At 43.4% G+C, this 23,463-nt stretch overlaps 1 protein-coding gene across 5 annotated transcripts in view; it reads left to right on the plus strand.

Moving 5' to 3' along the window:
- Positions 1–23,463, plus strand: part of phldb1b (pleckstrin homology-like domain, family B, member 1b) — a 100,260-nt gene that overhangs the window by 42,775 nt on the left and 34,022 nt on the right. For 4 of the 5 annotated variants that reach the window (XM_076736026.1, XM_076736027.1, XM_076736029.1 and 1 more), the window contains 2 exons: positions 10,858–10,983; positions 17,588–19,089. In XM_076736026.1, coding sequence (XP_076592141.1) covers positions 10,858–10,983; positions 17,588–19,089 — 1,628 coding nt within the window. Of the gene's footprint in view, positions 1–10,857; positions 10,984–15,063; positions 15,251–17,587; positions 19,090–23,463 lie in introns of those variants that run through there. The other variant, XM_076736030.1, reaches the window with a different exon arrangement.

Genomic DNA, 23,463 nt, shown 5'->3' on the forward strand with positions numbered 1-23,463 from the left:
CCTCTGCTACACAGAAATGTTGGTCCAGTCCATGGTTGTGGTTAGTCTGGCGCAAACAGAAAGACGACTTAGTTGGCATGACCGGTCGGAACCAATGTTGTTCCTGTGTTCTCTTAACTGTCCTGTGAACATGTGCATGAGATGAAATGTGTTTTCACACACAGGCAGAGCGCTGCAGAGGGAATAATGTGACAGCAGTCATGAAGCCACAGCCGTCATGTGCGACTCCACAGAGCCGCTCTACTCTTTGTCATATCATGATAAGTGTAAGCAGCACTTGAAGAAACTCTCCTCGCTGTGCATGAACTCACTCTGGTAGTATGTGAAGCGTTCTCGCTCTGACCACCTCTGGTTCCTCTGATCTAATCTTCTGGGAAATGTACTTGAGGCTAAGCCGACACAGTGGAAAGATTTAGTGTGGTCATACCAGAGTGGAGGAAAAAAAAACACGGAGATGTTATTAGAGAAATGATGGAATATTGGGTCCACAGACATATTTCAGATAGGTTGAGCAGACCAGGGCTGCTAACCACTTCTCCTTTTAATGCCACAATACGCTCGAGGCATGATTTGGCATTAACGCCGATTGGCCTGAGTGATCCCAAAGGGATACTCACAAAGGTTTACAATGATCGTTCCTGTCAGCTCTGGTATTAAATCAATAGTTTCAGTAGATGGTCCCTGATTTACTGTTAGATCCCATCTACTTCACTTTTATATAGAGTACTTTGACACAGGATTAGAGAAAATCTTCTTTCCGGACTGAAATCTCACATGCTGAGGAGAATCTATGACAATGGCAGCTTCTTTCATTAAGGAAAGGTAAAGCTGCTGAGTGGAGGATTTCCAGTCTGAATGCATCAAACTGGACTGACTGGACGGATTACAGTAATTACTTAGCGAGTGGAACCAATGAAGAGGTTTTAGCATTTTTCTACACTGATGTCAAACCAAATGTCAGTCCTGATACCACAGAGATAACTTTTAAAATGACCTTACTTAAGTGGAAAGAAGGAGCTTATTTTTCTTCAAAACTCTTCTTTTTATCAAGGCCAAACTTCTCCAGTGCATCCGTGAACGATAGCAAAATTACAGTTACACGTTCCAAAAGGATGCAGGATACAATGAACAGAATTTAAATTAGGTGATTTATGAAAAAAAAAGAGAAAAGTAAGAGGTTCCATATTCAGATCAGGTGATGATTGGATTTTTAGAGTTCATCTTTAGCGCTGAAACCATTAGTCAGTCATTGATTGGTTGATTGAGAGCTAATTCATCCTCAACAGATTGAGACTTTAAAGTCATTTGTCAAAAAAAAAAATAAAATAAAATCTTCAGCTTCATATCATTGCAGGGCTGCTGTCATGATTAGTTTTAGTTTTGACTGGTAATTGAAAATTGACAATTCGGTTAGTCAATTAGTCAATAAAGTGTTGTGTAATAGTGAAAAACATCCATTATGATATCCTCGGTCGACAACCGAATGGCATTTCCTTCAGTATCACAGAAACCTGGGAAAAGCCTCAAATCGTCACATTTTAGACATGTTCTTTACCCTGTACAACAAATAGGGATTCTTTTTTTAATGCATTTAAGTGTAAAATGTCACTCTTTATGATGCAGAGGACGGCCCCTGTGCTTTTTGCCTAACTGACTGACAAGTGCTATATATAGATTTTCACCTTGGCTCAATGTCTATCAATCCTTGTTTGCATTACAGTATGTGCTCTATAATCCACTTAGGTGTCCCTGCAGTTTTATTAGAGAATGGGGTTATAGCGTCCTTGTGGGATGGTGGTGATGATCTTTGTGTCCTCACTCCTGAAGACATGCCGTGTGGAACGCTCTATGCAGGGTTGAAAAGATGACATAATGAACGATAGCCCTCATATACTTTAATGTGGCCCTGTTAAAGCTTATTGCTGGGTCGTATTTGCTTCTTTCTTGGTGAAAGTGGAGCCACTGTGGAGCGCAGCGTGGGGCTCAAAGATGCTGCTCTTGCAGTAGTACTCAGAGTGCACTCACTGTGATGAAGGCAGTGATTAGACCGATCGTTCCTGGAGTGTTGAGGGAGAAATTGTTTCTCTCACACTGGTCAGGGAATCAATCTAACTGATTAACAGGGGGTGGGGGTCACAACACACACACACATGCACACACCTCCACTGGTCTTCCTCTATGTGAAACCAATCCCTCTTACCGGCATGGCCTGTCCTTTCCTGAATGACTTCATTGTAATTAGGAAAATGGCAATGTGTCATATTTTCCCATCGGCGTTTGAAGCACAGCCGCTGATTAAACAGATCTCAGTCTCGACCGCAGCTGGTTTTGCTAAGCTCAGCCTTGGAGAAAGCGAATCCTGAGCCGCTGGTTCCTGGAAGACTCCTGCCGTGCTTATCCCAGGTTACAGTGTTCTCATGTAGGAGGGAAGAAAGAGGAGGAGAGGAGATAGTCGTGTGTTTTAAATGAGTAACGCCAACATGGTCGTGCCAGATGTGGTATTTTGCAGCTGCACATGAAACCCAGCAGCAACAGCACAGATCCAAATCAGCCGTAATGAACTGTTGGTGATTGATAGAAGTGAATGATGAGGTGCATTATGTCATGTTGGAAAAGGATCCAATTCTGTGCTGTACTGTAGTGATTTACAGCCACAACCTTCACATCACAATACAAGAATTCAGTCCCAAAGTCATTCACGAAATGAAAATCATTAAATATGTGCAGTACAGTCTTTATTTCCTGATGAAACACATTAGTAAAAGACGAGAACTGAACACAAATTTAGTTAAGCCTTCCTGTTTAAGTCCCTGGAGTGATATTTAAAGTTCCAGTAAAACTGCATTTTTTGAGCATTTCCCTCCTTAAGTTAAAGAGGCACTGCTCCACTTTTCCACATCAAGTTCAGTTTCCTGTCATGAGGAGTGCTGCTCCACCTGTCCAGCAGGTGTATAATGCCTTCTGTGGTCTGATGATGTCATCAGAGGTATCAAGGTTTGGGCTCCACATCTGAATATTTTAACAGAACTCTTGCGTTACAAGCTGTAGGGGTGGGCTTTGAAAGACAACTAACAGTGTTGTTGAGTTGCATTATGGGAAATGTAGGAGCTTGACTGAGCATACTAGTGACTAGAAGTCGTGATATTTTGACCTCACCTGCTTTGATATTGGCTTTGATATTGTGTCTTTTGACCCCTCTAACTGGAGGACAGTTCACATCTGGAGGGATTATTTAAACATATAAACCAGATTTAGCATGGGGAGAGATATGTAGTTTGAATTAACTGGACAGACCGTGCTCAAAAATCTGCCATGGGTGTACAGGCTGTAATTTGTATTTATGCCTCCTAGTGCGTCATGTCAAAACCAGGAGATAGAAAACAGATTTTCTGCTGTCCAGACAGTAAAAGTAATGGGCCTTAGATGTAAAACAAATTGCATAGATTCTTTTACATTTATTCAGGAATAGCTGTACACATGCTACCATGGAAAACCAAAATGAATGTTTCATTTCACTGGGACTTAAAAGCAAAGTCTTGGTGGGTGTCTAGAATAATGTAGTCAAGATGTTGCTGTTGTGTAAGACTGGAGTTTTCACAAGGCAGCCAAAGAGGCAACAACCGCGGGAAGCATGACTACTGTGGACCAAGACGCCGCATAAACGTGTCGAATTTATTAGACACCCTGTGAATCTATTGTCGTGGTGTAATTGATCTGTTTTGAGCATGTATTCTGTTCCATATATGAAACAGAACAGACAGTAACACGTGGAGACAAGGATATTATTGTAGGGAGATTTAAGTTGCTAGTGAAATAATTATTTTCCATCCAAACATTTATGAGGATTTTGCCAAAATTTTAAAGTTGTCCTATTCAGTGTGCTTATATGAACAATGTGGAATGACTGCTGAAAGGAGGTGCTCATAGTGACAGACAGGAGGAAAATGTATGTTGGACTTCTTCAGGTCGCCACAAACACTAATGCTTATGTTTCTCATGTCTGCTGGATGTGTTAATAAGCAGTCATTTGCTTACACGTTAGTCAACTTTATGTGGTGATAATATGAATGTTACGTTTTCATCTTGTTCTTCTGCCTCCAAGTGGCCGATTATCAATCAATGCCGATTTAACTGAAGGTCTTAACCATGTTAATAGGAAGGAGAAGGATGCCAGTGCTTTCATTCAATCTGTGCACCAGCAGAGACCAAAATGTGCAGTTTCAGCATAAAGAAGTTGAATAGAAGCAGTTTAGATCTTAATCTGCAGAAGCCCATTCAGTGGTACTCTGTCTTAATCAAACCCAGAGCAAGCGTTTCAACATTTGTCCTTCGTTTGTCCCTGTGAAGCATGTTTGCCCTCACTGAAGCGACAGTTCACGGCTATCTGGAAGTCTTGAAACACAATTTCCAATCGTCCTGGCGACCACCCGCTCTGCTGTGGGGAAAGCTGATCACCAGAGAGTTCAAACCTCCTTCACCTCAGGTTCACTCTCCGTCGCCTCAGCTGGTTTGCTCCAATGATGGCCGTAGAGACATGACCCTTGAAGACGAGGCCTCACAAGTTAAAACCAGAGTTCGCCCAGGCCACCTAGGGAGACGTGTGCTTGATGTGGTAGAGGGACGGAATGCATGCTCGTGTTTTGCTTGTACAGTATTATACGTCATCACCTTAACTCCCTGCTAACTAGGTGATGTCCGGACAGCTCGGGGTAGATTCACTGACAAATATTGAGTGCTGTTACGTAGTTGTTGGGAGGATAAAGCCATAACTGTGTTGAGCAACCATCAGACATGCCAGAAAAATAGACTCATCACAAACATCTTTCACTTAAAACCCTTCCAGTCTAAATAACGGACTTAGTGGTTAAGGTTCGGCATCTCTGGTCTCATTAACCGCCCCGCCCAGCGGTCTGTTTAATGGGAGGATGGCATGTCTGCAGCAGATCTGTTCAGCGCTGGAGATAAAGTGGGAAACCCCCTTCGTTTGGGTGGAGACTGGAGACCAGAAACAGATGCTGTTTCCATAAAGTGACAGTCGAGATAAGCTATTGACAAGCTACAGCATTTTATTTGGTGATCTTAAATCTTGTTCAGGCTGGAAATGTCACAGCAGACGTCTCTTCGTACATCAGTCATATCCGGTTTATTGACTGTACACCAAGTGGATCCATTAAATTACCTTTCATTCCTGTAATTGCAAAATGAAGCACTGCAGTTTCTCTGTGTCAACAGTGTGTGGGTGCTCTGTAATGAAAAACTACATGATTTATGATCCTCACCCTCCCCACCCCCTGCCCACTGAAGATGATACATGGCCCGTTTACAGCATCTACATATCCTGAACTCTTGCAGGACCTGGATGAATGCACTGTGTCTCACAGGACCATAAATCTGCCCTTATTTTGTCGAGATCTATTGTCTGACACTCCCTGACGTGTGTCCTTGCTGCGGGAGGCTCCATCATGATAAGTAGCTGCGTGGTGTTATAATGGTTGAATTGATGAGCACTAATTGGCATCAAGAGACTGCCAGTAATGGACTTTAACGACAGCATTCCACTTGAAGTTTAAATCAGATGGATTGATTTGAAAAATCGCATGTGTTCAGCTGTAGCCCATTTACTGATGCTAACAACATCAGCTTTGCTTTGTCAGTCAACTGTAAATTTGTTTTTTTAATCGAAACAACTCTTTTAAAGGTCAGTTTCACTTCTATATTCCTCTATATAGAGTTTTGTCTGGTAAAATGCATAAAAGTGAGACATACTGAATATAGATCTTGTTATCTAAAGTGATTTTATCATCATATCATTTATCATTTCATAGCTTTACCATATTGAAACATGCTGTATAGATTTTCTCATTACTATTGTCATGTTGACTTCAACCATTTTGCCTCGCCATACCTTCCAGTCAGTGATAATCTGAAGGCTAAAAACTGCATAGACAGTCAGAATAAACCAAAATTTACATCAAAACTTCAGTCGAATATCATCCTTGTTGTGCCTTGAAAGCCACGTATCTTTAAACCTCTCAGCTTCTCATGAGTCTTATCTTGTTTTCAGCTTCGTGACTGTATTTTTTCAGTAAATCCACCAGTTTTTATGTGGTTCATGCTTAAGACGTTGAATAATTCTCTTAAACCATAAAGGAACATTTAATCCGTCAGTTTATCTGAAAACCTCTTGCGTAATTAAAGAGGTGAGAGGACTTTTTGAGCGCCTGTAGCTTTGTGTCAGTGGACGCTTCAGTTAGTCCACTGTTTCTGAATGAGCATGTGTTTGGTGTGTATACAGCATAATGTGTGTGCTCTGCTTTGCTGACTCATCACGCGTTAATCCCTGTTGGCCTCTCTCCTGTCAGTGACCACACACACCACACACACACACACACACTCACAGTGCCCATAGGCTGCTGAGGTGGAAGGTCAGGCTCCCTCGGGGCCAGCAGAGGACTCAGTGAGTGAGTGAGTGAGTGTCAGCTGCCAGCAGCAGTTTGTGCTGAGAGAACAGTGTAGAGAAAGAGAAATGTCTTCCAGTATCCATCAGCCTGCAGCGGCCTCTGCACCGCTGGGGCCTGCGTGTCCACACAGTAACACTGAACACTGCTGTCTGTGCTTTACTCACAGATACTCAGTGTATGGATTGTGGACGTTGTTGGTCCAGTCTCTATATATCGCACATGAATGCACCTTCCCAGAGTATCTGTCACTACAAATAAGCTCTGAGCCTGTGGGAAACGCTGCTAAATACATTGCATCTGGGAAAAGAATGAGTGTGTGGCACCAGAACAAATACTTTGAAGGTGGATTCATTTCATCTTCAGCTGGGTGTGGTGATTTTGATGTCTCCCCAGAATACCTGAGTGTGATGATGAGCTTGAAATATATAATATGAAATTAACTGGAACTGACTACTTCACTCATGAATTTAGAAGGAAGGAAAAGGAAAGTTATGATGCTACAAATGAGTGTGAGTTATTATTCCAATTTTAATGGAAATTTTGCATCAGAAAAGATGACTAAAAGTTGAAGTCAGCAGTCGTGGCAGCAGCTCTGCAGGGCTGTGCTCAGCGGTGCTTTGAATGCTGAAAGCAGCATTCAAACATGCTCACAATAACACTGCTAACATGCTGAGGTTCAGCAGTTCTGTTCACAATCTTAGTTTAAGCATGCTAACTTGCTGCTTTCCTGTATTATATATATTTTTAACAGCTCTTTGAGGCCGACCTTAGCAGTGCTTTGAGCTAAATGCTAACAGTAGCATGCTAACCCACAGTGGGTGCACACAGGGCTGACCTGCTGATGTTTAGCAATGTTCACAATCTTAGTTTAAGCATGTAAACATGCTAACACTAGCTGATTAGAACTGAACTGTGGCTGAAGCTGACTGGACCTGACACACGGCTGCATACTTGTGTGAAATACTGTCACATTTTTTTTATCTTAAGGGATTTCCATTGACAACCACTGAAATATGAATAAAGCTGATATATTTATTTGATCCTAATGACAGGCCCATATATGCACAACGTATCATAGTTTTTACAGGTGCAGTTATCCACCCATATTCATTGTTTTCACACGTCCTTTAGTAAAACTAATTCCTCATGCAACAGAGCCGTCACCGAACATCACGACTGCGTCAGACAGACGCCTCTTCAAGCTACGCTCTTTTAACCAGCATTTTTGTTGGAAGTGGCTCAATTGATCTTCACCGGTGAGATCATGTCAATGCAAGTCAGACGCAGGAGTGTGTGCCGTGAGTCAGGGAGGTGGAGGGAGGAGAGCGCTGCTGGCAGAATCCAGAGGAAACAGGAGCTAGGTGAGGGAGTCAGATGACTGCTGAAGTGGAGAGCATGAAGACACAGTGGCTGAGCTGACGTGGCTCTGCAGACCGCAGTATTAACATCCTGATGACTGCTTTCAAATATCCTATTCAGCAGCTTTTTGTTTTTCCCTTTCATGACTGATGGTGCACTCATTTTCCAAATATCGACAGAAACAATTTGAGCTGTGGAATAAACCAACCAAAATTATGTTGAGGATAGTGTCGTAACCGCTGAAGGAAACGCTGATGGAAATTTTAAAAAGCGGCCCCTTTGCTCCCCATACAGAAACTGATGGTGAAAAAGAAATGCTAATGCAAATAAGCAAAGCGCTGCATTTGGATGGCTCATGTAGGCATGTAGCATTTATTGGACCAATATAAAGTATCAATTTAAGTGGAGCTTTGCACCACCGCTCTACTAGTCAGCAATTCTTCACAAGCTGATGAAATCTTAACTAAATGTGCAGAATACCCAACTCTGTGACAGGATGTGGAACGTATAAATTTGATTGCATAAAGAAGAGTAGAAATGTCTATGAAACATCATTAACGAGCATCAAGGCCTTTGTTTTTGTTGAAGGGACTCCCAAGATCAGGTGCCTGCAAACAATATCTGTACATTACCAACCATTCAGTGAGTGCTCTGATCATACGGAGATTCAGAGCCAAGTTAGTACAAGCAGAGACCAGTAAACAGAAATCAGAAAGTTTTTCCGTGTTGGGCCATTAAGTCAGTATTGTGGTCCCTCATGCTTTTATTTAGCCACTCACGCAGCCGTGAGTGAGCCAGACTGACTGCTATGTGAGCATCAGGCTTTTCATCTTGTGCAAAGAAATGAAGTGAACAAATTTCCCCATTTGAAAGGAATGAGCCAAGAAGTAAAAGTCAGAAAGTAAGCGGAGGTTTCCGGCTAGAATACACTACAGCTTCATCCTGCATGTGCAAAAGCTTTGCACTTCCACTTAAACGTAAATAACGACCAGGGAAAGTTAATGTGAACTCTGACAGCCCAGTCAGATGAGGGAAGATGAGATATCCGAGTGATGAAGATAACAGTCAGCCATCTGTTGCACAGCCTTACTACAAAACATCCACCTGCAGCTAATTTATTCATGGAATTGCCAGACCTCAGTGTGCAAGTAGTAGCACATATTAATAAAAAAAACACTCCTCTGTGGGCTGCACGTAGCACCACTTGTCAAAACTGAACACCTATTTCTCATAATTGTCGCTCAGTTGTGTCCTTGCCCACAGCTCGTGATCAGGTGTTTTTTTTTTTTTTTTTCCCCAGTGTGTGTCTGTCCAAAATGAAAGGGCATCTGGCTGTGTTGTACATCACTGCAGCCTGTTGTGTAATGGAGAAGGTTCCGTCTTTACCTTAGGCTTTGTGTTCGGCGCTGACGACAGGCGAGGATCTTATCTGTGCCCGCGCCGGAAGACCTTTCCCTGGTAATCGCAGCAGGACAATGGTGCTATATTGAGAAAGCAATAAACATAAGATAGCTTATCTGTTGTTGAGCTCGTAGCGCATGAAGAGGCTGAATTAGTTATGTGCATTATGTGCTTTGACATTTCAAACCAGGATGGTGAGTGCATGTGATGGATGGTACCATAGAGACCGAGTGTGTTTGTTGGGCAGAAGTTGTGTCATGTTGGTGAATACAGACCTAATCTGTGTGAGGATCAGCGCTGTGGTCATGATCTGTTATTGTTATTGTAGGTATTGTAGGTTATTGTTATGCTTGATTCATGACAGTCAGTGTGCAGGAACGAACAAAACCACCACATAGACAATGGGTTTACCTTTAATAGTGAATCATGGGAAGATTTACGAGCTGCAAATGCTATATGTAACTTATGAAAGCAGCATTGGGCAACTTGAACCAGTAAGTGATTCATGTGGCCCCTTTGGAGCAGTGAAAACAAGCTATAAACACCAAATTAATATATGAGTGAATATGTCAAACCTGTTAGCAACAGGTGCTTTAACTGCATTGTAACATCCCTCCACACATGATCATCTGAAAATGCAACATCTAACAAAAACAAATGCAGTGAGCTCATCTTGCACTTGAAAACCTAAAAGGAGTTTTAGGCTGTGTGGAGTGCTACATCTGCCTTGGCTAACGAGCATGTATCAAACTGAATATATTTAGTCTACCGTGGGCTGAAATACCCACCGAACAGCATCTTATCTTCTTGATTGGATGTATTTCCTGCAGAGGCAGGATGTCAGGGCGAGGCGCATCAGATAGCTCGGCTGTGTAAACTGATGGGATTTCATTTAATGAGAGAAGACGGACTTATGTGATGTTGGGGATGTTTTACTAATTAAAATTTAATTTACACTTCTGATGCAGCTTCCTGCTTCCCAGAAAGAAAAAAAAATATTGTGAGATTAAGTCTTCTTTACAGGCTGCAACTGTCCTCGTCTCGGTGTATCAGCTGCAGGTGTCATCCATCATGGTGTGTCTGTGTTGATGATGCTGAACTCTTGTCTGAGTCAGCGTGGCCTCTACATTTTGTTGGTTCCTGTCAGAGCACATGGCACAGCTTTCACCCCGCTGCTGTCAGAACAACTCAAAGTCTGTTCTTCACCTTACTTATTTCTCTGATGGCTATTGTGACGGTCCTTTGTGTCTCTGTCCAGTGCAGATGTTGTTACACAGTTTCTGGATGATGGTCGATTGGAAAATGTGATTAATCGCTGAACAAGAAGATTGATGCCACTCTCATGTCTGCACGTGTCTCTCTGGACGAAACCAGGCTAGCCAGGCTAGCAGTTCCCCCTGTTAAGTCCTGCAAAGCTAAGCTGATAGCCTTCTGGCTTTAGCTTCATGTTTCACATACAGATTCTCATCTTACTCTAGCATCACCTACTTCACCGTTTACTGGGTGTTACTGGGCCACATTTCCTTCAGTTTTGATAAATCCAGTGAATCTTATCTCTTGACTTCTTCATTTTGTCAGTTCCTGTGAGTTCTGTGAAACAAAGGTAATACAATGATGTGTGTGTGCTGTTTTCCAGGCTGTATGCTGTGTTTTGGCCAGTTGGCCTTCTTCCGCTTCAACCACCCTGAAGAAGCCTTCAGGATGAAGAGCATGGTGCCCCAGGGAGGGAGCATCTCCTCCGCAGACTACAGACTGTGTCCAGGTACTGTACGGTCAAACATGCTCATATGGCTCCATTCAGTATTTGACCGTATTTTTAGCCTGTTTTCACTCAGCAGTGCTCCTTTAAACATCATGTCAGGGCTTCCTTCTTCCACAAACACGGGCCCGGTGTGAGTAAAAACACACTGACCTTTTGTCTCATGAATAATAAAGCCTAAAAAGACAAGTTCCCTCCTGAGGTTCCAGTTTCAGCTTGCCCTGTGTGCGTGAATGGGCCGGATTGTTACAGACGGGTGATGAGGTGGAGCAGCAGGGCAGTGTATTTTACAGGAGGATGTTTGCACAGCAGTAAACCTGTGGCATTTTTCCTTCATGCGCTGGCAAGAGTGGAAGAAGTGTAGAAGCACAAGGCAGTCTGCTGGGACGAGAACAGGAGATTCATTTGGTGATTATACAACACTGGGGTGATATATGGCTGTTAACCTGCAATTTGAATTTCATGGCAGATTTTGCTTTTCTTTTGATTATCAGTAGTTTTTTTTCCTAAATTTCTTGCTTTAAAGACAAGACATTTGAGTAAAGCCACCAAAAGAATGTGCTGAGTTGGTTTCAATGACTTTCCCTCTCTGAATTTTACGTAGCAAATAGAAACTCCTGATCTTATTTAAGCCCCAAAATGGTCACATTTGGAACTACGTTAAACAAATACATAAATTTCCTATCATGCCTTCTTGCGGCTCTGTTACAGGGCCGTTGTTTTCAGTCAGCCGTTAACATGCAGCACCCGTTGAACCCTGCAGCCTGACTGGTGCCCTGCTGGGACCTGGTGCTGGAGTTTACGCCATGCATGTTTTATGAGCATCTCATTCCTCTGCGTCTCCAGGCAAAGTTTTCAGCTTCTTGTGTGCGTGTGTACGTTTGTGTGTGTGCGTGTGTGTGTGTGTTCGGAGCGCCCCTCCTGGCACCTGCACAACTGTAAGTCTACCTTTTCTTGGCTGGCCCTGCGATCGGGGATCTGTCATAGCATCTTGTTATTTCCCTCCATTTGACGCTGCCTGCCATTGGGGGATAAGTATAGCGCACAGGCATGCTGGCTACTGTGGACTTCCTGATCCAGCAATGAAAGCCTTCCGTTGTTTAGAAACGTACCATTTTCCTCAATTATGCATTCCTGAGTTGCATTCAAATGAAATGTGCATTTACCACTCCCATGATAACCTCTGTATATCTGTCATATCTACTTGGAAACACAAATTGCACTTGTTATCTGTGTATATAAATTCTGAAGCCAGGGCCATTATGGAGGGGAAACCCAGCTAAACCCAATTAACTTACTTTTTATAAAAATATGCATTTTCCTGCTTTTCTGTCTTCTTTCGCCCTTTGGGGTGAAGAGCTCACTGTACAACTAATGTATAAAGTGAAAAGGACAGCGTATTCCTTGAACATGTTCCAGTGACAGTTTCTCAAAAAGGGGAAAAAATGGACAAGAGTTTTTCAGCTTCCTCTGGATTTTTGGCGCATTTGGGCCCATAGAGCACTCACACTCCTCTGGCTGAGCCAGCTGGCTCAGCACACACGCATTAATGGAAGAAAGATAATTTACTGACGTGGATCTTTGAGTCTTTTTTATTTTTATTGGACATAAAGGTTCACATTTTGGCACTGTTTCATTCCTTGCGGCTTAAACAGTACTCTATAAAAGTACATCTCAGTGCCCAGCACCACAATGTATAACTTATAAAATAATTATCAGGGAATGAGAAACTGTACCTCCTTATGTTCACTGGTGGATTTCCCCTGTCGTCTGCTGAATTGAAATGACCTAGTCTTGGTCTGGGGAGGATGTTCAGATGGAATGGACAGTGGAGACAGACCAGGCACTGGAGTCAAAGACCTGATCCCCCACTGGCTTCCCACTCTGTAACAGTACCATACAGTACATGTTCTGTGCCAGGCAGTAAAGTTGGATCTCTGCAGTGGTGGACCAGTGCTTTTCCCTCTGCACCACCTTGAAACCTAAGTAGTAATTTCACTTTTTTTCCCCATTCAGGCTGAGTTTATGCAAATATGTATTAGATATATTAGCGTTTCATGCAGAGACCAGTTTTAAGTTTCTGTTGACCAGCTGAACTCGTATCATCAATGGCTTTTAATCAGCCAGAAAGATACTTTGATGGTATGATCAAAAGGTGCACATCTGCCCTCACAAAGTCCCATTATGTTCCTGTTATGGTACATTTGTGCAAAATGTACTATTCAGTATAAAAATGTCCTCTTCCTGTGTTCTGTTTTTGAATGTGTGAAGCACTGCAGTGTCACTGTACCTTTGTGATGCCAATCACAGTCACCTGTCTGTTGTTGTGGCGAGCTTTGCCAGGTCAGTGACGTCCCACTGGCCAGCTGTCTTTCAGCTACCACCTCTTCACTGATTGGATGCTTCCTGTGCCTCTCTGTCAGGCCAGCAGACTTCTTTGTGGTTCGGAGCTGCTTACTTAAAGTGGCCAACGGCTGGTGTTTCAGTATCTTTTTCAGAGACTATTTATAAAGCTCCCGTTCCATTCTGCTGTCTGCCATCTCTGCAGCCTCCCTCCCTGGATTTCCCCTGCAGTCCCTCCCTGCACCCAGCCACCGTCCTTCTGTGTGTTGGCCTTGCTTTTCAGTAGAAGGCCTTTATCTTCCTGTAATTTGGCAGCTGTATCTGTCACTGGACGCTTGACAGTGTGCAAAAAGCAGTTCTAAGGGCAGGACCTGAATGCTTGTGATGCAGCTGCTTGTTATTGTGTTTGCAGTATGGCACCTCCACATGTTCAATCTATGATGTTCAAATGTTTTTTTTTTAATTATGCAAATAGGCCTCTACAATTTTGGACATCACATAAAGACTGTTTTTGCTATTTAATACCTCAAACCCACATGAGGAAAACCCCTTTCTTCCTTTATGTAACTATTATTGGATCAATGAGGTGTCTTGACAGTATTTTGTTTGGAAACGTGCCGCCAGAAAGAATAACACACAAAACCTATAAATATGTGTTTTTACAGCACCAAGGACTGACCATGTGACAGATTACCATTGTGCATACATCTTAGAAAAAGAGCACTGCTGCTGATTCAAAAGCCCAGAATATACCAGTATATGAAATAGTTAAAAAATGAGCTCTATCTTGACCAACAACCACAGTCCAGTGCTGCTTACACACACACACAGACTAATCCAATAATGTCATAGTGTAACACTCACAGCCCCCCCCCCGTTTTTTTCTTGCTTTATGAGTACTTTTACTTCACCTTACTTTACTTTGGATACTTACATTTTGCTGACACAGCGCTGCCCTGGGGAGCCTTCAAACCTTTTCTCTCCTTGAGAATTGTTCCCGTTTAAGCTAAAGTGTTCCTCTGGTGAGCAAATCTAATTATGAGAAGCTGCACTGTGGCCTGGCACTGCAACTGGATGACAACAGTGTTTCTCATGCCAGTAAAATATCAGTATAATACCACAATTTGTAGTCCAGAAGGATGTTTAGTTGATGCTTTCTCCTGTGTCTCATCTAAAACTAACAAAATCTGCATTATAGACAGAATAACAGTGACAGGCTATAAAATCCACGACTGTGACTTCTTAAAGCAGCGCGGTAAATCTCGCAGTAGTTCCCATCACCCTGGACAGGAAGCTCTTTGTCAAGGTACCCATGACACTGGAAGTAAGACGATGTGGCCTTCAAAATAAATTCTATTTCTCGCTTGAGGAGAATGGAGCATCTCAGAGAGCTTTTCTTCCGGATGATCTGAACTCACATTTGGTTTTATGTGTTTATTAAATGTGTGGTTTAAAAGCCAGTATTCAATTTCCCATCAGACTACAAGTGGCAATCTTGTTATTCAACACACTCAGTCAGGACTGACTTAGATTACATAAGGCTGTCACGCTGAGATGAACATTACAATATACAATGTATTGTTTACTTGATTTAGCGATGATAGCGCATTTACAAAAGTACCAACGTGGAAAGCAAGTATATAATGGTTTTATTTTGAAGCACATCACCGGAAAACAGTGTTACGTTTTAAAAAAATTGACGCCAGCGGTACTGTAGGCAGCAGCGGTGCCTAGCACCCCAACCCCGGCTAAAACATCACATCGGTGGTGAATCTCCATATCTCTCTCGGTGTGTGTAGAGCCAGGCACGGCAGGGCTCCGTCACACCCGGTCTGTAAACGGTGTCCGGAGGATGTGGGCCTCAGTGTGTGTCATATAGCAGGTGAACCGCACTGACACTCACCGGGTCGCAGTTGTATTTCTTCATGTGAGTAACGTTAACCCTACTGCTTAATGCCTGAGCTTTGGGAAAGAGAAGTGAGACGAGCCGGTCACACGCTGAACTCCATTAAGAATTTGTCGATTTTATGTTCATTTGCTTTTTTGGAATGGTGCACACGACGGAAGACATCAGTACATACTTAATCTGAGTCATTGCAGTTTTATTGCTTATTCAGCATACAGGTTGTCAATAAATATGTTTTTTTATTCGGAAAAAAAACAGTTTTTGTAGCTTTGATCACAATATCACTGTTCTGTTGAGAAAGCATTTAGGGAATGGCAGGAAGACGTATGTTTAAGCAACTACAGCTTATTGATGGAATGATTGATTAGAATTGATGCCGACTTGCAAAGATCCTCACATGTAATAAAATGTTTCGAGTCGTATTTTATCAGACATCCAGTTTTACTGGAAGGAAAGCCGACATTAAATTGCCAGATTTTTAAAGGAAGTTTGGCATGGGCTTCTCGAGGCGATAGTGTATCCCATGACATCATTGCATGGGCTTTCTCTCAGCAAACGGTTGCTTTTATTTTTGTCACCCCACCCCCCCTCGTTTTTGGTCCTGTACATAAACATCAAGCCGGTTTGTTTGCGACATTCACTGTGTGACATGTGCGTGCGGTGATGCGTTATTGTGACGGTCCTCAGACCTTAACACTGTACAATTTGCATGTGAATGTTTTAATTGTGGTCAGGCTGTCATGAAGGCAGAGCTTCATTGTATGGCACAGTCATTATAGGGGAGAAGACAGGAAGCTGCTCCCATCTCTGTTGAGCAAGCACAGCTAATGTATTATTTGTAAAGCTTGTATATTTTAAAGCAGATTTGCTCATGGGAAATCTCTCTGACATCATCTTCATGAAGAGACAAAATTGACGAGTGTGATTTAATTCTCTTCTGTTCTGTGGTTGTGATATCAATCCTACATTCATTTATTTTATGATGTCCTAATGTTATTACATCACTACTGGACATGACAGCTCTCTTCTTCTGTTGTCCTCTGTCACCTCTCAGCATTTGCACTGATGACTCCACGCTGCAATTATCTCCATGTTTCCATTTAAACAGACAAGAAGTCCATTTAAACAGATTTCATTTAGCATTAATAAAACCTGATCTGTGCTCTGATCCCTGCCTCAAGGCCATGCTGGTGAATCTTCCACTGAGGTCGTGTGTTTCTGCTGTAATAATCTACTATGCTGACAGTAGAGAGAGACGGTTAAGATTAGATTACCCTGCCTGTGTCCTATGCTGCTTTTGGGCCACACAGCAATTTGGTTATGTAGGCACATTTTCTCCTGATCCCTATCCAGTGCCCAGGCCTGTCAGTCTGCTCATCTCCTCGGATGTGTCCTTTCTTCTTTCCTCGCCACTGATCCCTCCTCTGCCCTCATGCTTACCTGTCTTTCACGGCTTCTACACTGAGCGGGAAAACATGGATTTGGTGATGATTCTGAACATATCTCAGATATCAGGGACAAAGTTATGGCTGGGCATGGATGTTCTGAAATATAATGAAGATTGAGAACATTTTGTTCAATTATCTGAGGAGGTCAGGGAATGCAATTTATTTTCAGAATTTTCTTACAAACACATCAAGTATTGTTGTTCAGCCTTACTGGACTGGAACCCAGACTGTGAGCCTCATTATAGACGGAGTTACGGATGCCCTCCAAATTAGTGATGGAAAACGTAATCAAGGGAAGGGCATCTTGTAAGAAAAATACAGGCAAATATGAGAAAGTTGTGAAAATGCATGTAATTCCACTGAGCTGTATGTATTACTCTTTTTTCTTAGATACCTCTAGGGAAAGACAGGTAAGGTAAGGTCATTCAGATTTGCATTAGGTCTAATACTGTAGATGATAGGTAATCAATAGATAATACAGGATTATACTCTTGGAGTAAGAGTCATTGAAAGACAAAGAACGACATTGTAAAGCTCTATGTGAAAAAACACAAAGGGCTGCATTGGTCGGGGTGTGTTGCTTCAGATATTAGTCCACTGGTCCATTGTTGTAAGACCTGGTGTTATTTTGCCAGAGCCCTCAGTGTTAGGACCCCGACCATGGATGGATTTCTCTCTTGAAATGAATGAGGAGGCTACATTTGGACACAGCCTTAATCCTGGTCTGATTGCAGCCTAATGACCTTTGTTTTATTGATGCGTTTGCTTTGGAGGAAAGGCCATATCAACAATTTGGTATGTTGAGGTTTGATAAATTGCATGAATTTTCATGTGACTTCTATCTATTTTGTATCATTTGTATTTTTGGTTTTATAAGACAAAGTTGTTTTGTCTGTTTTCTTGCCCTCAGACACGGAGAGCTTGGTCAATGGGAATCACCAGGACAGTCCAGGCCAGTCTCCCCCAGCTCCGGGAGAGAGAGTTCAGTCTGAGCACAGTGCAATTGTCAGCTCTATTGAGAAGGACCTCCAGGACATCATGGACTCCCTAGTCATGGATGACCCACAGCCTTCTTCCTCGGAGGGCAAAAAGCCTCCTGGAGCCCAACCCATTCCCCACTCCCCTCTGTCACCCATGGTCAATGGAGGGGGCCGGTATCTGCTGTCCCCTCCTACCAGCCCAGGGGCCATGTCTGTGGGGTCCAGCTATGAGAATACATCCCCTCCCTTCTCTCCTCTCTCCTCACCCTCAGCGGCCAGCAGTGGGAGTTTCACCAGCCCATCTCCGAGTGGAGGACCCCAGGACCAGAGTTCTTCTCTGCCGCCAGTGCCTGTACGCTCCTCTAGCTACAATTTCACCACCCAGCCTCCGCCTGTACCCCAGCCACGGACCATACTGCCAAACTTTAGCAGCGGTGGGGTGGGCCAGAAGGTTCAGGAAAGCCCCAGGTTGCAGAGGAAGGTCTTAATCGAGGCTCCACCAAGCCCCAAGCCAAGCCGCAGAGGGCTAGGTCAAGATGGCTCTGAGAGCCCACGACAAACCCCTCTTCTGTCCTCTACTGAATCTCTCAGTAGTAGAAACATTGTGCCAAGTAGCCCCAGACTCACTCCCAAATTTCCTACCTGTCCATCCCCATCGCCCTCCAGTCCCAGGACCAAGACAACCACAGTGCTCCAAGAAAGGCCTGCCAGCCCTTTCAGAGAGCAGACCAGTCTAGCTGATTGCTCCCTCACCTCCAGCCCCTCCAGGCAGCTTTCCCAACCCACCAGAGCCTTCCAGCCTCCCCTGGACCCCATTGTCCACATCATTCAAGGATCGCCACTCCAGCAGCACCCACGTTCTCTGCAGCCCCCTGAAAGCCCTCGCATGGCCAGGAGAAACATGGAGCTGAATGGCGGCAGTGGAGGGGGCAGCAGTATGAGAGAACTGCCACCTCTTAGCCCTTCAATGGCTCGGAGAGGGGTCCCGGTACTCCCAGGGGCGCTTCCAGGAACAGTCCCCACATTGAGGACTCCAGATAGCCCCTCAGGTCTGGGCAAGTTTGTCCCAGAGAGTCCAAGGCTCCGACGTAAGTCCGGATCTACATCCGAGGAGTCAACATGTAATAGAGGTATCCGAGCCCGCAGTCCGTCACCTACTTCTATGATGATGGAGGGTGGTGGTGGAGGGGGAGTACGGAAGGCGAGCTTTGGGAATTCCCTGTCACCTGCTTACAGTCTGGGATCCCTGCCTGGCTCGTCCCCTGTAGCCAGTCCCAGGACCCATAGGAAGATGTCTGCAGGGAGACTCCACCCTGGCATGAGGGAGAGGAAGAACAGCATCACAGAGATCAGTGACAATGAGGATGAACTCCTGGAGTACCACCGACGACAGAGAGAGGAGCGGCTTCGAGAGCAGGAAATGGAGAGACTGGTGAGTTGGGAACACACGGCAACATTTCACTCATGTTACATCTTGACCTAAAGGTCAAAGCAGATTTACACAGGGTTAGTACCCATTTCTTGAGCTGATCTGGAAAATGCCAAATATAATATTTTACTCATGACTCTGGGGCAGTTTTACAATGCAGTTGTTTGTACCTGCTATGTTTTTCATGTTTAGACAGATATTGCGATGTTTCCAAATCAGTCTTGGGAATAGGGCTCACATTAGACAAGCTGTTATTTTCTTGATAGATTGCTTAAATGATTAATCGACTACCAAGTTTTTATCTAATTATTTTGTCAATCAACTAATCACTTCTGTATTGGCAGATGTATCTATATAGCCCTCAATTACAAATTTGTTTTAGAGGAGTGCACCATGTGAGCAACAGAGGACGATCCACTTTGTAATTGTAGGAGTGTAGGACTGTAAATGGAAGGTAGCTGGTGTTTACATTCATCTGTGCAAGGTGCCCTTGAGCAAGGAACTGAAATCCAACAACTAATTCGGGGTTCATGTGGCAAACCTTGTGTATGAGTAGGGGCTATGTTTGTTTGTAACCATGGAGTAAAAGTAAGTCTGACAAAATTCATTGTCCTGAATTAAACGTGGTAGCTGTTCCTGTTAGATACGTTCATCAGCACGTCAAAATGACTGTAAAAAAACTGTGTAACCAAAGTCTCATTTATGCAATCCTGTGCTGACTTCATCCAAAAAACATTTCACCTCTTTCATCAGAGTCCTGTCAAAACTCCTGGTGGGACCAAGGATTTTGAAAAACTGATATATTTAGCAATATTCTGGTGTTTTGAGGCGTGGTGAATATGCTGGCATTGATGAGCTGTGGATCATGCTGCTCAAGTGGTTTGGGAAGTTCGTGCTAATTTTTTTCTTGTTAAAATGAATCTGTTGAAATTATTTTTTCGCAAAAAGTAAGCTTGCATATGATTTCACATTTTGTTTGACAAAGAAAATCTTTGCAGTGTGATGTGAGAGGATTTTACTGTGGATCATCAGACTGGTCAGAAACTTCCCCCAAGCACCTTCTAACCCACCGAACAGAATTGCATTTGTATGATTGTCACCAAATGAATTCCAGTTTGCGAAATGTTGTAAATATTGTTGCAGAAGCTTCAGTCAGTATGACCTCCTGGAAGTGTAACAATTGCAGTATCTCCATGTTTGTTTGAAAAAGGAGGAATAACCAGGCCTGTAAGCCATCTCAGTGAACTGTCTGTAACTCGGCTGTCTGCTGTCTAAACTGCTGCTGACATGCGGTGTCACGGTGCCCAGATGAGCCCATAGCAACCGCATTGTTTGTTGTTTCCTAAACTGAACAGAGGGGGGAGGGAGGGCCGTTAGACATCTTGACCTTGTCTGCCAGTCTGAATGAAACTCCTGAGACAAAGTCCTTATAAAAGTCTTTTTATGTGTTTATGCCTGCATGAGAAGGCGTTTGTCCGCCCTGCTTGTAATTACAAAATGGGTGTTTTTTGAAAGTGTGAGACTGAGTGACGGCAGCTCAGCTGGATGACTGAGACGACGTGCCCTCTGTGCACCAGGTCGTGCTCTGGTACCTCCTATAGAGGCATGGCAGCAAAACTGTGTTGGCGGCGCCAGATCCATACGCTGAGACTGTGTTTAACCCTTAGCAGCAAAGTGGGCTGTATGCTATGAGCCCAGAGAGAGAGAGAGAGAGAGAGAGCCGCTCAAGTTAATGGTCAGGGCTCAGGTTAGGTTATGGTTGGCCATCACAGAGATAACCTGGGGCTATGGTTAGGCTACCCCAATTTCACATAGCGCTCCCCTCGCAAACTTTAGGGGAAAAGTCGAGGTATTTTTGTAATCCCACAGATCTCACAACTGCGCCAGTTCAGAAAAAGTTTGCAAACATTGCACTTGGACATCGGTTTCACCCCAGGAAAATAAAGTGAGTGAGTGTGAGTATACAGAGAGAGTGCTGAGGCCATAAATGGGGCTAGGTTTAGGGTTAACATGGCTTTTATCAAACATAACTCACCACAAACCCAGCACCAGGGCGAGGTACTGTAAACATCAGGTTGACAAACTAAGACAAGTCGAGAGGCGACCTATGAGAATGAACACAGAGGAGCCCTTTCAACAAGAAAGATGGCGAGATGACATGAGAGGAGAGTCTTGATGTATAAAATACACTCTGCAACCTACATTTCACGGAGGCTCTAGTTCATGTATATTAAGTAATTGTTTCGCTTGATAAAAATCGTGAAATGTTCCAACAGATTCTGACAGCAAACACTGTAGGAGATGCTCATTTATCTCAAAATATGAACAGTAAACACCTGAAACACATCCCACCTTTTGTGAAAGGTCAAATAAGTATAATAGAACCCTTCGGTGACAGAAGCCAGCAGCACAGTGGCTAAGACTTCAGCTCTCCATCAAAAAGCCATCTGGAAAGTTTTTACCTCTGTTTTCTTTGCATGTTCAATAGATTCAACTTATTCCAGAGTTCCCCATCAACCACAGTACAATCAACCTAAAGGACCGTCATTAGGATGGCTTCAGTAAAGTCTCTCATTACGGTCCACACGCTGTTCCACTCTGTAGGAGAAACACTTAGCTGTGATTTCTTGGCCTGATATGTAACACAGGCTATTTGCACCTCTGCTGCTCATATTAGCCTTCACATACCTCAATCAGTCAAAATCTTGTCGAAAGTTCTTGTTGAAAGCCGCAGCAACCTTTGGACTTGTACAACATACGGCCACTTCAAGAAAAATATTTACCTTAGACATGTGCAAATAGCTCCTGGCACAGAACGCCAAGAACACATTTATGTCAGGTAGATAAGGCGTACAGGGACAGGCGGAGCTGCCTGAGACTCAGGCAGGATTCCTCCGCAGCGCGTTATGTTATTGTATTTTTCGAAGGCAGAAACTCGCAGCTCTTTGAGGAGGCAGGGCGTGGAGCTGCAGGGCCTGTAATTAGTCACAGTTGACTCACTGTCATGACAGATTTTTCTTGCCCAGGAGCGTCTGCATTTAAATCACTTCACACACAGCCTGCTACTCATTCATACAACTGATTACCAAAAAACAAAGTTATGTGAACAGAGAGTGTCGGAGAGGTTGATTCAGGAAAGCGAGCCTTATTGTGAAATCAACAGGAGTACACAGCTCAGAGGCAGCGGGAGGCTGCTGGCAGACTGCAGCTACTCTCACACTCATGTGCTGATAAATATCAGGCTGTTGAACTTTGGATGGGTTTTAGCCTGTTGGTGCTGACATGCAGTTTAATTACATTGTATAATTGATTCATAGCCCATTGGTTATGAAGTGCTTAACCGAAAATATTTGTAGTTTCAGGCTTTTTTGCGGTGATTGATTAAATATTAGCAAAGACGTGGATAGTGGCACCCTCAGTCCCTTTTGGCCAAACCCTGTCAGTGAGTTAAACCTCAGGAGTAATTATTAAAATGTTGAGCTTGATAGTTCATTTCTCAACTTGAAAACAACAGTGGGACAAACATTGTAACTCAGGGCCCATTTACTGCCCTTTTCCAGAGCTTTCAACTGCAGCTCACAATCTGAATTTATCGGTCAGGACAAAATAGACCACGATGAGATTTTTTTTCATCTAACCAGTAACAGGATTTTTGAATAGAGCAATGCTTTGTGTGTACATGTAGAACGTGGTTCAGAGGAGGCTTGAAAGCATGCTAAATGGTGAAACTGACATATTCTTTGAAGAGTCCTCTTACAGAAGATGAAGTGCAATCCAAGGCGCTCTGAAGACGCTGCCAAAGGCCCGTTTGAAGGTGTTTTTTTCAACATTTTATTCTGAACACGGGCTTGCTCCTGCTTTTTCATACTGTGACTGCACAGTGTTTTTAAGTGCACATGGTTATATTGCACTCCGATGGGAAAACAGACTTGAATGACTGACTCTTGGTGGTGTTGACATGCAGTACGTTGGTATGATACAGCTAGTTGTAGACGATCCACTGGACTCTTTACAGTAAAACTGTGAAGCTTTGTCTGTTAACATGTCTCATTATCCACTAATGATGATGTGTGTACTCAGCATGTCAACTAGCTCATTTTATAATGATGTACTAAAAAAAGTGTAGGACAAATAGCTCAAAATTAGCATCAATGCCATAGCAGGGTCTTCTTTTGTTGTTGTTGTTGTTGTTTCCTGAGAGATGTCAGGCATTGATGTAATAAATCCATTGTTTTTTATAGGTCTGCATAGCGTACGGACATAAATATGTAGAATAATTCTCCTGGCGTTATTTTGGCAAGCATTGATTAGTAGTCACATCAACCCACAGTGAAATCAAATAACATGCAAAACGTGAGGGGAAAGGAATCAGAGCGT

Source organism: Chaetodon auriga, chromosome 7, assembly GCF_051107435.1.
Source record: "Chaetodon auriga isolate fChaAug3 chromosome 7, fChaAug3.hap1, whole genome shotgun sequence".
NCBI lineage: Eukaryota > Metazoa > Chordata > Actinopteri > Chaetodontiformes > Chaetodontidae > Chaetodon > Chaetodon auriga.